Raw genomic sequence first — 17,154 nt, 5'->3', positions numbered from 1 at the left:
ATAAACATTTCAAAACAATGAAAACTAAATATGAAGAATGCCCAAAATATATAAAATAAAACAAAAGTACAGTTAAAATGTTAAAGATTGTACATTACAAAAAGTGCCTACAACCCAAAAACTTAAGCTCTCAGAGATCACATCAAACACTTGTTTTTGAGTCAGACCAAAAGCTATAATAGAAAGTAGTCCCTTGGAAATTGCTGTAGCTGTTGAAGCTCATTGTCAAATTCTGTTTTTGTCAGAGTCTGCGTTTCGCAAACATTTAGGAGGTGAGGACTAAAATCAAAACCACCAACAGTCATAATATTGAAATAAAACCAGTGTTGACAAATACCAGAACATCCTTTTAAGACCAAAACTTCTTTTGGCTTGTAACCCCCTAAAATGAAGCCGTTTCTGTTGCTACCCCGCATTACAGGATGCATCAAGTATGGGTATGAGTGTAAGAGTGTTTTCCCCTCTAAACTTCTCATTTCAAAAAGGAAAGAAAAAAGAAAAGATAATCTTAAAAAAAATTACGTTTGTGTAGCATCATCTCACAACCCCTTAGATTTATCTTCAGATCCCTTAGAGGGGTCCTGACCCCAGATTGGAAATCACTGTTTAAAGTCCAGTGAAGCCCTGGGCTCAAGTCTGGTGAAGTCTTTTTTGACCCACATTTTGAACAGTAACAAATATGAAAATGGCACAAAAACCTTTTAATAGATTGTTTTACTTGCATGTTGTTTTCTAGCAATAGTACATTTAATAAGGGGAATAAAAGTTTGCAGTAAAACCCTGACTGCTTTCAAATAGTCGTGATGGAACACATAACCCGTTAACTTAATTACTGCCTGCAAACAAAGAAGATATGTCCCTGCCTGGATTCATTTGCTAAACATCACGTTTAAAATAATGAATGAAGACTTTGAAATTAGATTAGTGTTTGTAGGAAGGATATTGGTATATTTTACCACCAAAATAAAGATAAATAAAATAAAATAAAAATAAAGGATTGTGCACAGGGCCGTAACAAGTGTCTGTCAGAACAAAAATGCAACATCCACTTCATCTACAACAACAAGATACACAGCCCTTAATTCGATTTCACTGTATGCTCTGTCTTTGCATATATTCATATAGGTATGAAAACCATATGGCATCAGAAAAACCATATGGCATCAGAAAAACCATATGGCACCAGAAAACATCTGCTGTAACGGAAAGAGGAAGAAATCCTCAACCGCTGCCATTAATGCTGCCAAGAAAGATACTGTACTTTTCCCCCTCTAGTTTCTGTTATTTAAAGGGACTGGGGATTGACTGTGCCTTGACAATGGAGCCATCACTGCGTGCCAGATCTCCAATCCCACACATCCACAGCGATGACAGGGCGCATCCAAGCGTCCTCAGCCTTCATGTTGCGAGGGAGTCGCTAGGCTCACATTGTTCAGCGCTCTCAGTAGAAGCCCGGGGGCACGCTGGGGTTGAGGCTGAGGAAAAGAACTGCCTGCAGTTGGCAATGAGTATGAAGCCAGGTAAAAGGAAGAGGGCTGGGGGTGGCGATAGAGCCCAGGTTATAGACAGAACTGGAGCAGGATGCTGCTGGGGCTTCTGGGTGCACTGAAAGTGAAGGATGTGGCTAAAGGGCAAAATCGGAAGTTACAGGTTTTAAATCAAGATGGCTTGACCAAGACAGGCTGGCTGAATAGTGTTTGGGAGTAACTTTAACCTGCAATCCATCAGCAGCAGTGGCAGGAGGGCATGCAGGCCGTTTGCACAACTGCAAACTGTAACTGAGCATAAGCAGAACCAAATGTCTGTTAAGGAATGAGAAAGCTGACATAATGTCATTGCTTTATTAAAGCCTGTCAGTAGACACTTGTCTCTAACATTTATGTGTTTTAGACTTGAAAAAAGCCTGTCAAATTGTAGCTGTAAATTGTTGTGTTTCATTTTAAGTTTTTTTTAATACCTTTTTTGATTGATGTATACCTTTTTTGATTGATGCCAAGGTGCTTTTGGAAGTGCCCAGAAGGTGAACTGGCATCTCTCCAGCTAACAAACCACACTCTGTACTTTGGTGCGTACACGGACTTCAACTAGCGACCCTCCGATACCCAACTCCCTATGGACTGAGCTACTGCCAACCCTCGAAGATTGATGAGCTATCTATCACTCTTGAAGTCAGTGCTGAAAGCCCAAAGCTACAAAATGTTTTTATTCCAATGTCCTCTCTTTGTTAAATTAAAAAGGCACCTATTTTAACCAGATCGATGAGGAAATCGACAGAAAATGAACCAACAAGTCATTGTTTTAGTCAAACATCTCTTGGACAGAGCAAATCCATTCACAAAAAAAATTAGCAAGAAACCTAAAACTAAAAACATAACTTGTAAATGGCTAAATTGCATAGAGATATTTAATCAAACATATATAATGGAGAAATTGACATACTCCCTCAGAGTACACCTAGATAAATGTACACGACGTACTGAGTTCATTAGACCCTAGTCTATACCCACGACATTCCACTCCCGGGATTGCTTCGTTGCTGACAGATATTCCGCCGGATTTCACTCATTTAGGCCGGATATACGTTGCCTTGGGCTTCCTTTGTGTTGTAATTTTAAACTCTGGTGGATTTCTGAGGACTATGTTTAACTGCTCCTCAGATCTCTGCAGGGTAAATCCAGACAGCTAGCTAGACTATCTGTCCGATCTGAGTTTTCTGTTGCATGACTGAAACAACCTTTGAACGTTCACATGTTCCACCGAAACAAGTTCCTTCCTGAGGCTATTTTGCAGAGGCGCCGTTGCTCTGTACGGTGCTTAGCGCCACCCAAGACGATTGTGATTGGTTTAAAGAAATGGCAATAAACCAGAGCACGTTTTTCTCCCATCCCGGAATGCTGTGGACTCGCCAGACCTTCTGGCAATGCGAGACTAATTAGACCCTGATGACATGACTTTACATGATACACAATTACTACTGTAAAAGAAAAGTATAAAAGATCCTATGTGACAACAGAGATGGCTGTCTTGATGATGGAATGTTTTTGTTCTTCTTTTTCTCCTATTAAAATGTATTTATGTATTTTTTTTCCATTTAATATATAATTGTCTCTCAACCACAAGTTCATATATACCCAAATATATTATTTAAACCTACATTGTGTAATTTTTTTAGTTGATTCTTAGCAAAAAAACTTTGTTCTTTCACAAATGTGTGCTCATTCATGTGTAATTACTTCCACCAACTAATCTTGTAAGCGTAGAATCTGCCATTTAGAATCATTCAGAATACATACGGGCGAGTCGCTCGAATGACGGCCGGCATGTTGAGCCTCCATCTTTAAAATACATTAGCCAAAGAGGGACATACCTCCGCCTTTCCCGCTTTTACACTCAGTGGCACCCAGCATCGTGAGGAGTGCCTGGGGGAGATTACCCGCCAGGGAAGCGAAAAAGAGAATTAAAACGACAATGTGACAGGCAAAGCAACAAGACCAAAGTTAATATTGGAGTGGCTAAAACAGCTGCGTGTAAACGATGGAGATACTAAGAGCTAATTTTGGGTTCAGCCACCATAGCAGTCAAAACGTGATCGGAATGGGAGGGGCTAGAAAGTAATATTCAGGTTGTTGTATACAATTTTACTTTTTTTTACATTTTCATTTTACTGAGACAGAAACTATGGTGTAAAAACCCTCTGAATGTCTTTGGTATGGGCCAGAAATGTATTTTCTCCAGGAGAGTTTAAATGCCAACACAAATGTTCCTGTTACACCACTCTTACCTCTGACATTCTGATTCATATCAGGCTGCAATTGTACTGGAAGGGTAAACATTTGGCTGTATAATATCTCCATGAATGCACGATGAAGGAGACACTCACGTGTTTAGAGAGGTTGTCGCTCTTGCAGTCTAAATCATACCTGCAGAGAAGAGAAAAGAAGAGATGAAAGGTTTGAGCAGCAGGTCTGTGGCTGCCAAAACACAAATTAGTAGTCAATGACAGAAGCTTCTCGCCCTCATCACCGGTCATTAATGCAAGTCACTCGTCCGCCAATCACTGCAAAGAAGCTGTTCAAGATTAAAGTAGGCTCGTGATTACGGCACCAAAAGCTTTAGTGACCGGATTTAATGCATGAGGCTACAACAATATTAGTGGCCTGAGTATCAGTAAGACAGATAAAGAATAATTAAAGAGATCTATCACTGGAAAATGACAAATTTAAAATATTGCATGGCATTGTATATGACATTGTTATAATAATTAAAGGTGGACAAAAGATACATCAAAGAAGTACTCCCTGCAAAGGATAAGCATATATAGATGGATGGATGGACATCCAGGAGGTTATTCCAAGTATGTACATGTACGTACATTGTAGGAGCAATGTTTAGGCATGTCTATTACAGTATTATTTGCACTACTTGTAGCACAGTACAACCAGATCACAACCCTACATATACAATTTTTTTTACTTGTATAAAGATACTGTATGTTTATTATCTATAGGGTTGTGCGATTGGACAAATATATCGGCGACTGGCTGACGTGTTTTTCTTCTTCTTTTGGCCGATTTTTGTTATTTGCCTACAAGTGAGAGCCGCTGCTCAGCAACAGACTCGTTCAGCGAGCTAACCCATTAGCACAAAAAGCCAGCAACGAGGGCACCTGGATAGCTCAGTTGGTAGAGCGGGTGCCCATATATAAAGGTTTAGTCCTCAACGCAGCAGGTGAAGGTTTGACTCCAACCTGCAGCCCGTTGCTGCAAGTCATTCACCCCTTTCTTGTCTTCACCAAGTCTTGTCTTTCCTGTCAAAATAATGGCCAAAAAATAATCTTACAAAAAACCAAAAAGCAACGGCAAAGAGAGACAGCAGGGAAAAACAGTGTGTAAAGCCAGAATACCTGCGCAAATATATCGGCAATCACTGGTTGTTGACCTGTAGGTGGCCAGTTGGAAAATTATAACACATTGCCAAACTCAACTGCTTATGCTTATCTATGTTTAGCTATGTTGAGTTGTAAGTTATATTTGCATCTGCCTGTACATTTGTTCTCATCACTGTGTGTAAGTATATTGAGAGCTGCTGACAAGCAAGGTAAGATTCCTTGTATGTGTCAACATAATTAAGTTGATTCTGACAGCTGGCAGATAGTTATAGTTATAGTTAACATATTTAGGAATACAGTAAGCCTAAGCACGATCTCTTGGATGCCACTTTTAATGAAACTTTAGAGAGTAAAGCATCTCAGTGCTCCATTTCAGCCTTTAAATTGCATTTGGCAAAAGCTAAATTATATAGTGTTTGATTGCTTGTCTTTGCCTACGCTTAGAGAAATGATGCATCTCATCAGCGCATTGTCACATTTTGAAACACTGATCACTCTAACGGAGCTTTCACACCAAACTGCGCAGAACAAGACCATTATTTCTAAGTTTGCTTCTTTGTAGGATTATGTGCTGCACTTCATTTCACACACTACCTCGTAAAAACTGAAAGCGGCATATGGCAATCACTACATTATACATCTGTGGCTGGCAGTATCAGACAGTGGTCTAGTTTTAACAAAACTAGAAACTGAGAAATTATTTACCTAACCGCTGCACTAAAAGAGTACTGCACCAATTTATCATTGCACTTCTACTGTATTACATGCTGTCAGTACTGTACTACAGTCTGCCTGACTCACAATGGACCGTTTTAAAAATGTTCTCACATATGCAGTAGTACTCCCTGTAAACAGACTTTGATGTGTAATGGCCCTGACACACCAACCCGATAATCGGCAGTCGTTGCCAATTTAGAAAAATAAAGATATTTTTCTGAAAAGTGACTTCCACCTGACAGGACTGCTAGACTTACAAAATACGTTTATATTAGGATTCAACCATCATAGCTTCTCTCCACCTGAGACACTTGTCCATCTTATGCAAGAACAATCATCCAAAACTACAAGTAACATCATGCAAACCATGTAATCCACTCGCTTCTCCGGAGAGCAATTCATTTTTATACACTTCTCATAACCCGCCACCTTCCTGGGTGTCTCAGGTGTGTGTGTCAATATGCATGTCTGTGGAGTGTGTGCAGCGGCGTGCAGCGGAGTATGTTAAAGGGAGAGCCTGAGCGTTTCTTTCAACAGACAGCATGCCATGTACGATAAGGCGCCTGCTGACAAAACTGGGAGATGCTGTGTCCAATACAGTGATGTAACTAATGTTATAACACATACTACTGATATATGTACTGATGTCAAGTCAATTTGATCACAAATGTGCCTCAAGGGGCTTCACCATCTGTATATGACACCCTCTATGCTTAGATCCTTGATTCAGATCAGGAGGTGCCCCGAAAAAACCTTTAACAGGGACAAAATTGAAGAAAGAAGAAAGAGTAACAGAGGAGGGATCCGTCTCTCTGGACAGACAGACATGTGTGTACAGAATAGACCAACGTAGTAAAATGACAGTACTGACAATCAGTATAACCAAATTATAGATGGATTGTAAACATATATGAAGAATGTATGATGATTTGGCCTTACATGTCCACACACCCACACAGACACACACACGAGTATGTGCAGGAGTACATGTCCCACGGCGCCTCATGAGTGCACATTTGCTGTGTGTGACTGAGTGTGTATGGGTGTGTTTATGGGGATGACATCACTCGGCATCGGCACTGGGCCAGACAGGATTTCTCTTGGTCCTGTGCTGTCTGTCTTGCGGGGGGAGCGGCTGCTCAGAGCTCCGTTTGAACTGAGCAATGATGACTAATGATGGCACACAAACAAACAGGGCCAGAGAGGCAAGCAGCTGAAGACACACTTGTTTCAACTCGCTTTTGTCTCATGTTTGTAATTTGGGGATTTTAGTCTCTTAATCTTTTACCTTCATTGGTATTGTATTTGTTTTTGCTTGTTTATTTTCTGTTTTGGATCCTACTGTATTTTAACAAATGTTTATCATGTGAAGCACTTTGTGACTCTGTCTGTAAAAAGTGCTATATCAAATAAAGTATTATTATTATTATTATTATTATTATTATTATTAAACAACAGACAACAGCACACTGATACTTTATGAAACCCTTTATAAATCCTTCATACCGACTGATACAAGATGCTACACAAATGTTTTATTAGCACATAGTCGGTGCTGTAATTGGTCCTGACAGATTATCTAGAACGTGGTATTTTAACCAAAAATACTGCTATAAAAAGAAAGGGAATATAAACTTCCAATTTGTAGGCCATGTAGGTGTTTCTTTAGAGACTGAATCCACTTATTGTATGTTGCCTTGGACAAAAAACGGCTAATGCCAAATGATGGGTCATACAAATAATAAAAAATAAAGGTCAGATTTTCTGCAATTCAAATAAAAAACATTTGTTGTTTGAAATACATCTAAACCTACATTGGTGTCTGTCATACTTATAATCACAGGAAATTATGGCAGAATATTGGGTTTAGGCTTCATTGTTTCTGATTTGGCTTTTTGATATTGGTTTTTATTAAATCCTGGATCTATTTGTGGTATGTTATTTTGGCAAAGAGGGGAAACCAAAAATATGGTGAAACCAAATATATCACTTTTCTTTTAGCCGATTTAGATTACAGTACAATAATGTTTCATAACTGATGAGGTATTTTATGATTCCATGTGGTTTAAAGATTAAAAAATACATGTATTCTCAATCTTGTCATGCACAAATTGAATGTTTGCTGTTTCACACTTGCTGTTACCTATTTATAACGCTGCATTTTATACAAATGCTTCATCACACAAGTGTGGCTTCTTCTATTAAATAAAATCATTTCATTTTAATGTAAAACTACAGTCCTCTGACCTTATTTAGGCACACTGTTAGGTGTAGATACTATAAAGTGCATGTACATAACCAGCAACATACAAGTTTACAAAAATTGATATGTAAAAATGAAAAGCATGTTTCTTAATGAATTTAAGGTACTTTTAAATTTAAAATTGTCTTCAATACAAAATATATCACTGATTACCAATACTCTCAAATATCTTCAATCCAGTGAAAGAACAGTAAAATAAGTTCAATCTAATAAACAGCTGTATCCTTCTTTTATTCCTTTTGGGAGAGTATTTCATGTAATGTTTGGAGGTCTGATCCAATTTGCCACACTTGATTAGACAACCATCCACCCGGGGGGCTTACACTGGCTTCAGTTAGCATCTCAAGTTTCAATTCGAAAAAAAAAGGAAAAGCAAAGAGGAGCACTGAATATGGCCGGCAGTGAGATGGGGGTTAACAGGATTTCCAGGCATGGATAGCAGCAGAGGAAGCAAAGTGTGTCGTGGCTTTGGGGTCTTTGGGTAAAAAGAGCATGGAATGGGTTAGCAGCAGCTATGCTGGCAGTTTGCGGGGAGCTCTGTGCTGTCTGGCTGTGTATGAATGTCCTGAAGGGATGTGAGGAGCTGAGTGGGAGTGAGGGAGGTGGAGGTGATGAAGGGCTAGGGGAGCTGCAGAAGAAACAGTAAAACGTCCTCAGTACAGAGGCTGAGGAAACTGGTTCTTTAATGAGAAATGTGTGTTTGCATGTTACAGCTCAGTATGTGTGTGTGTGTGTGTGTGTGTGTGTGTGTGTGTGTGTGTGTGTGTGAGCCAGCCCTGTTCTCGCTGCAAGTGATCATAGGGCCATCAGCCCAGCAGACAGTAACAGGGCCTGATGCTCACCCACTCACAACGAGCCCAGAGGGAGTAGGCCCCCAACACATACACACACACACACACACACACACACACACACACACACACACACACACACACACAAAATCATCTTCCATCCCCATCATCTAATCTCTATCAGTTTTTAACATCTTGCATTATACTCTGGAAAACGTTTGCACTACATTTGTCTAGCACACGGTCACATACAAGCAGATGGTTAAACACACAAACAAAAAAACAAACAAACACACACACACACACACACACACACACACACACACACACACATATACAAAATATCACACTAATAATTTATACTTTCCCCTGCCAAGCACACAAAAAGCTGAACAGGTATGCTCATATATACAGACGCACACACACTCTTAAAAAACAGATGTCAACACACACATATGCTCAGATTCATAAACACACACAAAAATCCATCTATATATCTGAACACATTTATGCTATCCATAAAGGTATACATGCAGACTTTATCTGACACAGACTGTTTATATGCAACTTAAATACAATGCACTACTTACACACACACGTACACACAAAGAGCGCACATCCAGGGCTTCCGGCAGGCTCACGCACCATATTCATATTAGCTTATAAAGCTGGACAACAATTCAGTGTTTTGTGACACACGCACAACCAACAGCTAGCATCTGTCCTTGACCTTCATTGTAACCTCCCACAGCTTGTAAGCAGCATGTAGCCCTGCTGACAGGCCAACAAGTGAACAAACAAAAAGTGCTGTTCCATATTTCAAGGGAAAATATAGTGAAACTACGTGAAACACAATAGAGAAAAATCCAGATCATCATAATTACTTGGACAGCTCGACTTTTAGGGCTGAATGAGGAAATATGAGTTTTTTTAAACCTTTAACAGCAAAATACATGTGTATCTTATGTGGACACAAGAGTATGTAAATGTTCTATTAATAACTAAAATAATAACTTTTCTGTCAGCCTCAACACATGTGAGCCTAATGAACCAATCAGGACAGTTTTCATTATTCAATCACAATCACAATCACATGCACTGAATAATGAGGCTCACTCACTTTCCAACCAATAAGCCAGGTGAGGATTGCTACTAATTTACCAGCTAGATTACAGAAATGTTGGTAAATTCATGTGAAAAAAAAAGCTTAGCAACAACTTTATCATTATTATTACCTTCACTTTATGTGCTATATTTTTTGGATGCCGAGGTGAAAAATGAACATTACTGAAAATAGATCATAATTATCACAAAATGCCAAGTGTATGAGTCACCGTGTGCACATGGCCCTATTTTGTCTCACTGCATTGTTGGAATGGGATGGATTCAAATGGAAATGCTGGTGGAAAAAGTGGCATGAAAACTTTTATTTAAAAGGGAGAAGACTTACATCTCCCTCTGCGCAGAACATGAATATTTCAGTCTTAGCTTAACTTTGCTCCACACAGAGCAGCACCCACACCTGCACAACACACACAAATACACAAACACTAACATACATAAGTCAATTGTTAACTCACAGGTCAAAGCGTAGATTCTGCCTCTCCTCAAAAAAATAGTCCAGGATGAATTTGCGGACAAAGTCAGGGTTGAGGGTGTTGTCTATGACTTCTGTCCTGCCAAACTAGAAGAGAAATGAGACAGGTGACGTTTGATTACTGACTGCAAGACTCATTCAACAAACTACAGACCAGAAAAACACCAGTGACCAGAAAAACACCAGCCGTTGAAAATTCCATTGTCGTTGACACAGAATTGTAAAAATAACAACACATAACAATGTGCCAAAATGCCACATGTTGAATGCTAAATGTCTAATACCACTTGAATTTACACTTAAGTCTTTCAGTTAAGTTCTGAGTCTGACAAGCTGAGTCTGAAATGTCCAAAAATTGCCACTGTAAAGAGGACAAACCATCTTGATGAAGGTAACAACATGGCCTTTCCCCCCAGTGCCACCCTCAGGCCAAACTTTAAAGTTTTGCCTAATTAGAATAACCAAATTTTTACAGGGCAGATATGGTTTGTAATAGTCGTGTGATCACTTGATGTGCTCACTAATACGTACATTCAGTTGGTAAACTTCAGTGATGGATGCTGGCTAAGCAACGAGCCAAAGGTTGCATAGATCTTTCAAATTCTCAAAACACACATAATTTGCAACATGCAAGCTGCAATTTGCAACGTGAGATGTTTATTTCGGCAGGTTTCCCTTGTTAAAAAATGCTTGTGAATCTGTAGGACTCCCAAGTGAATCTGCAATGAAGTGTGAAGCAGCAAGCAAGCAATGCTTACAAACCACTTTTGTGAAACAGGCTCCATCTGAAAGAGACCCGAGAATAATTAGACCTGCTCCAAAATGCCATCAACCCAAACAAAGAGAGAGAACACCAACACAATAATATAATTTGGACAACTCAGGTCCCGAGCCTCACTTACCAGGTAAGACAGAGTACATGGCAAACACCTACATCTATTTTTGTCACACAAGCATTTTAACATGAATGCCTCATGGATGATACAGCAATGTCATTAAACATTTCTACATTGTCTGAAAAGAGATGCCTGCGTGTGACTGTTAGGTCTCTCGGCACAAAACAAGTAAACGAAAGAGAAAGCGTGAGCTGGTTTAAATGTGATAAATTCAAACCAACACATTGATCCAACAGTCTTGACCTAGCATTTCAGAGTGCAAGAAAAAAAACTTGCCCCTCTTGTCATTGACTAGATACTGTAAGGTGGCTCACAGGCCAGCCTCCTAAAAACTCATTGTATTCTTTCAATAAGACTTGTTGAAAGGCTGCCATTTAAGCTCCTTGGAAGCTTTCACTTAATAAACTTAAGTGAAAGCTTAATTTAATAACTTAATAAATTATTCCCACACCACCCCACCCCTGTACTCACCTCTCTCCATTCCCTGTTGGCTATTCCTTGAGTGTACAGCACACAAACTGTTGAATTAGAAACAGAGTAGGGGAGAGAAACAGGAGAGGGTTAGATTGATTGAAGACTATTTAACAGTGCAAACAACGCTGAGAAGTCAGCTGAGAACGTGTTCTTTCCCCAGACCCCAATAAGAGAGGAAAACTCCATAATTAAATGTCACTAGAACTTTGCCTTGCAGCGTGATGATATTTCAGAGAAGGGGGAGGAGGGATGGAGAGGGAGGATGGGGACCGGGTTAGTGAGTGTTTGTGTGGGTGGAAGAAAGTCCTCCTTATTGACATTACAGCGTCTCCGTCCGAGGGAGTCTTTAGAGTGTATTTTGATTACGGGCCGCTAGTGAAAACACAGCGAGGCAATCAGCTGGCACTAAAATGACATTTCATTTGCATTCTAGCAGCCTTTACTGTAATCACACACATCTGTCACGTGGCAGAGACTCACAACTCTGCAAACCCCCGGGACCAGACACTTGGAAATCTGTCTTAACTGGTAAAATGTTTACATAATAAACATGTGAGTGGTGGAATGGTGGAATTGCTAAAGTAAGACATGAACTATGTCTTAACATGAATACATTATAGTTAAAATCCTTTAAAATTGCAATAGAACAACAAATTCCTGCCAAAAATCAACAGGATGTGTGTCGTATGACACGTCATTATGTTTTGTTGTGGGTCTTATCTTATCTTATTTCTTCTAATGACTCAGGTCTCTCTTGCAAAAGAAATGCGATCTCAATGGCAATAAATCTTATACCGTTGGAAAGCCCATTTAGTTCCCTTTCAAATGGTGCCCCATTTGTAAGGAACATGCATTTGTGGGATGAGCAGCAGCGCTGAGTATGTGGGTTGCGCCCATGAAAGATTTGCCAAATCTTCTCTGCCAATGCCAAACAGCTTATTCTGCCATTGACTCGTTTGGTGTTTGGTGGACTGGAACCTGAACATGTGGAGGAACGTTATGTTCAGTGATGAGTCCAGATTCAGCCTACGGCAGTTGGATCATAAGGTCAAAGTGTGGAGAAGATGGGGAGAACGCTATGATGATTGCTGCACCGATACAGTAACACCTTTTGGTGGAGGCAGTGTGATGGTGTGGGGCAGCATCTCCCTCACTGGAAAAACAAGGTTTGTCATCATTGGAGGCAATCTCAATGCAGAGAGATATAGAGATGAGATTCTGCAACCAGTGGCAATCCCATATCTCCACAGTCTGGGACCGAACTCTATCCTCCAAGATGACAACGTTCGCCCCACAGGACAGGGTTTATCAGAGACTACCTCCAGAATGTGGGAGTGGAGAGGATGGAATGGCCTGCCAGCAGTCCTGACCTCAACCCCATTGAACACTTTTGGGATCAGCTTGGGCGTGATGTTCGTGTCAGAGTGACCAACACAACCACGTTGGCTGACTTGCGACAAATGCTTGTTGAAGAATGGGATGCCATCCCACAGCAGTGTGTGACCAGGCTGGTGACCAGCATGAGGAGGAGGTGCCAGGCTGTTGTGGCTGTGTATGGTTCTTCCCCACGCTACTGAGGCTCCTGTTTGTGAAATGAATAAATTGTTAAATTGCCAATATGTCTTGTTTCTTCAAACTTCAATCATCCAATCCACCAAACACCAAACGAGTCAATGGCAGAATAAGCTGTTTGGCATTGGCAGAGAAGATTTGGCAAATTTTTCATGGGCGCAACCCACATACTCAGCGCTGCTGCTCATCCCACAAATGCATGTTCCTTACAAATGGGGCACCCTTTGAAAGGGAACTAAACAGGCTTTACAACGGTATAAGATTTATTGCCAAAAAGCATTGTTACCACAGAGAAATAAACTACCAAACACAAATTGCCTTACTTTTTGTGCTAAGTTTATATAATGTTATATAAATATGTCTGCTAATTTAATATATAGATTGACACCAAAAACGTATGTTTGTTGTTTTGTTATTTTACAATTCGTGATGCTATACTTACTTCCTGTTTACATAACATTAGTTGATTGGGTGGAGCTGAATAGCTAAGACATTTTGTCAGTTTTTATGGTGCAACCTGGTTTAGTTGATAACTATTTTAAAACTAGTTAGTAATTATTATGATGTTAGGAAGACTTAGTAATGGATTTACAAATAGTGGGTGCAATCCAATCCAGTTGGATACATTTAAAACAAATGCAGTAGTGAAGACAGTAACCTGTACTTTGTCTATTTAATAATTCTCTCTTACTGTTTTTCGCTTAAAAAAAAATAAGCTCAGTTGGTAGAGCAGGCGCACATATATAGAGGTTTACTCCTCGACGCAGCGGCGGCGTGTTTGACTCCGACCTGCGGCCCTTTGCTGCATGTCATTCCCCCCTCTCTCTCTCTCTGCCTTTCAGGTCTTCATCTGTCCTGTGAAAATAAAGGCCTAAAAATGCCCAAAAAATAATCTTAAAAACAAAACAAAAAAAAAACACTGACATCTAGACAGACAAACCTCAAACTACTCTGTTTTGTATTGTTGTTGTTGTTAACTGCTGTTATGTGAGCACCATCCTTTGAGAATAATCTTTAAAACACACCTCATGAGGAAGGAGACCTGTTTCTAACCCATTCCACCTGAGCAACAATCATCGCTAACTCTAAAAGGCCACTAACAACAACAACCTCTGTGCGTCCTTGTCATATCTGGTCACACGAACGCACTACAAGGAAAAGAAAAGAAAAAAAAAAAACACACATTAGCCTGGTAGCTTGTGTTGAGTGTAAAGCTGCAGACACACCAACCAGACGGCCGACCGCAAAAAAGGCAGTTGGGCTGATCAGTCTCTCCAAATTGTGTCAAAAAAGTGCCTCGGAAGGAACACACCAAAGCGACGACACATAATACGTCTCCATAACAGCAGGCGGCGCTAATCTGTATTGTCGCCCAAAAATGAAAACCGGCAGCTGATTGGACGAACGCGTCACGTGGGTCTTATTTCTCCGGAAATTCAAAGACAGACTGTCATGGCGGCTGGTTCAGAATAAGATCTCATATTGTACTGAAATAGTTCACCGAAACGTGTTTCTGAAAACATTTTAAGTGAGAAATAGGCCATGCAGTTGCTGAATCTGTCTTCATTTCAGATCGACAAAGGTCAGTTTAAAAGATTTTCGTCAGATTTTGAGAGACTCTAGTCACGCTCATTCCGCTCCCCGTTTCCGGGTTAGCACTCTACCAATCAGATGGGTTATTTGAGTCCGACTGCCGGCAGTGTCCGCCCCGCCGATTATACATGTCAAATCGGCCAAAATGAAGGCCGACGGCGGTGCTCTGTAACGGGTTATGAAGGATCATTAAACTCTTTCAAAACTAGGGTTGGGTACCGAAACACGGTGCAAATAGGGCTCCGGTGCCAATGTAAATGGTAGTAACGAGACCGAATAAGAACGAAAATTTCGGTGCCTGACTTTACGCTACACTCGACAGCAGGTAATGTTAGCCTACCTTAGCTAGCAGCTGGATTAAACATGGTTAAACTGCTGACAGCTAACGTTAAACAGTGTAAAGTGTGACTGTATTTAAATGTAGAGGATTCCAACACCTGGACGTAACAGTCTGCTCTGCAGCGCAGCAGCTGCCGTTGTCAGAATTAAAACAACACAGACAGTGCGTTCAGTTAAAACAGGTAGCCTCATGGTGCATTAAAAGTTATTTTAAAATACTTTACCCATCTGGTAGTTGTTTTTGTAGTTCAACAGCAATTTACTGGTGAAATAAGTTATTGTTATAAGTTATAGTTAATACATTATTATCAAATCTTTAATTTTGACCATATGGCCTTAGCAATAAACAAGCCGATCTTTAATGTCGGTTTAAAAATATCTGTTCAGGCACCGGCACCGTTTTAAAAGTATCGTTTAAGCAGCGGTATCGGAAAAACGCAAACGATACCCAACCCTATTCAAAACCCCCTCAAAATTGTCAAAATAGTCAGCTAGGCTTCCACTGAACAGCCACAAAGGTAATGAAACATATGCAAACTAGGGCTGCAGCTATCGATTATTTTAGTAATCGAGTATTCTATCAATTATTCCATCGAGTAATCGGATAAGAAATACTTTTGTTTTATTGAAGAGCAATAATAAACAATAGTTTGGTTAACTTTTCGAAAAAAGCATTTTTGTTGCCTACATTGCTTACAATATCATCTCTCAAAAAACTAAACATATGAAGTGCATTTAAGTGCCATATTACATTGTAAAATTTTTAAAGAAAACATTTTGTGAAATGACATCAACCTCACACTAAGGCATATATTAAACATTACCTTAAGTTGTGCAACTTAACTTTCAGAACTACAAGTTTCATCCTGAGACTGATCTGTATATAGGCCTATATGTAAATATATGTATATGTAAATATTAATTATACTCAATCTATTTTAATTTATATATTTGATTACAATGCATTGTAATCAAATATATAAAGATGTAACAGAGCTCAATCTATTTTAATTTATATATTTGATTACAATGCATTGTAATCAAATATATAAATTAAAATAGATTGAGCTCTGTTACACTTATGCTAGTAGATCGTTGATCAGCTGTTTCTCCGTGAAGAGAGAGAGTGAGAGAAAATGGTGCGCAACAATCAGCTGTTTCTCCGACGGGATGGTCAACAAGTCGGCCTTTTAGATCAAATTGTGGTCACTGCTACGTATTTTCTTGTCTTTGATTTTGGTAGTTGTTGTGTTTGGTGTAGTTTCATCGTCCATACGACTCCGTGATTTACTTTTGTCGGGTCCACTTCGTGGAATGGATGAGAAATGTTTTCTGTTGAGATGCTGAAGCATTGACGTTGTGCTATTATTGTGGTAAGCTAGTTCGGTTTTTCAGTAGACACACTGTACAGAGTTCTCATTTTAATCACGTTTGAACTGATTCCAAACTTTGGACACTTTCTGTCGTTTTCTCCAGCCTGTCTCTTCTCTTACGGTAGAGATCCATTTGACCGTGCGGCGCTTCTGTCACGCTGCGCTCCACTCTATTCCTATGGGTGACGTCAAGCGACTTCAACGTGCACGCAAAGCATTCCGGGCATTTGAAAAAATGCTGCGCGTCCAAAAGTTGGCCGATCTTTATGCAAATGAATCCGTTGAACGCGACGCGACTATCCAGCAGAAGTAGACGAAAATCTTTCAAACTGACCTTTGTCGATCTGAAATAAAGACAGATTCAGCAACTGCATGGCCTATTTCTCGCTTGAAATGTTTTCAGAAACACGTTTCAGTGAACTATTTTCGTAAAATACGAGAACGTATTCTCAACGCGCCGCCATGACACTCTGTTGAAATTCTCGAGAAGCCAAACCGACACGCGTTCGTCCAATCAGCTGCCGGTCAGGGGCGTGGAGCATCAACCATGGATGTATGACGTCGCAACACCACGCTTCAGTCGTGTCGGACAAATGGATCTTTACCGTTAGCCCCTCACTATTTACGCTCTGGCATGTGTCGCCAGCAGAC

At 40.0% G+C, this 17,154-nt stretch overlaps 1 protein-coding gene across 1 annotated transcript in view; it reads right to left on the bottom strand.

Moving 5' to 3' along the window:
* The window catches only part of LOC144521887 (copine-8-like), a 68,258-nt gene that overhangs the window by 31,685 nt on the left and 19,419 nt on the right, over positions 1-17,154 (bottom strand). Inside the window, exons 3-5 of the mRNA XM_078256535.1 lie at positions 11,624-11,670; positions 10,240-10,343; positions 3,881-3,920 (exon numbers count right to left, since the gene is read on the bottom strand). Coding sequence (XP_078112661.1) covers positions 3,881-3,920; positions 10,240-10,343; positions 11,624-11,670 — 191 coding nt within the window. The remainder of the gene's footprint in view (positions 1-3,880; positions 3,921-10,239; positions 10,344-11,623; positions 11,671-17,154) is intronic.

This window comes from Sander vitreus, chromosome 8 (assembly GCF_031162955.1).
Source record: "Sander vitreus isolate 19-12246 chromosome 8, sanVit1, whole genome shotgun sequence".
Taxonomy (NCBI): Eukaryota; Metazoa; Chordata; class Actinopteri; order Perciformes; family Percidae; genus Sander; species Sander vitreus.
This window is presented reverse-complemented; position numbering and strand designations above follow the sequence as displayed.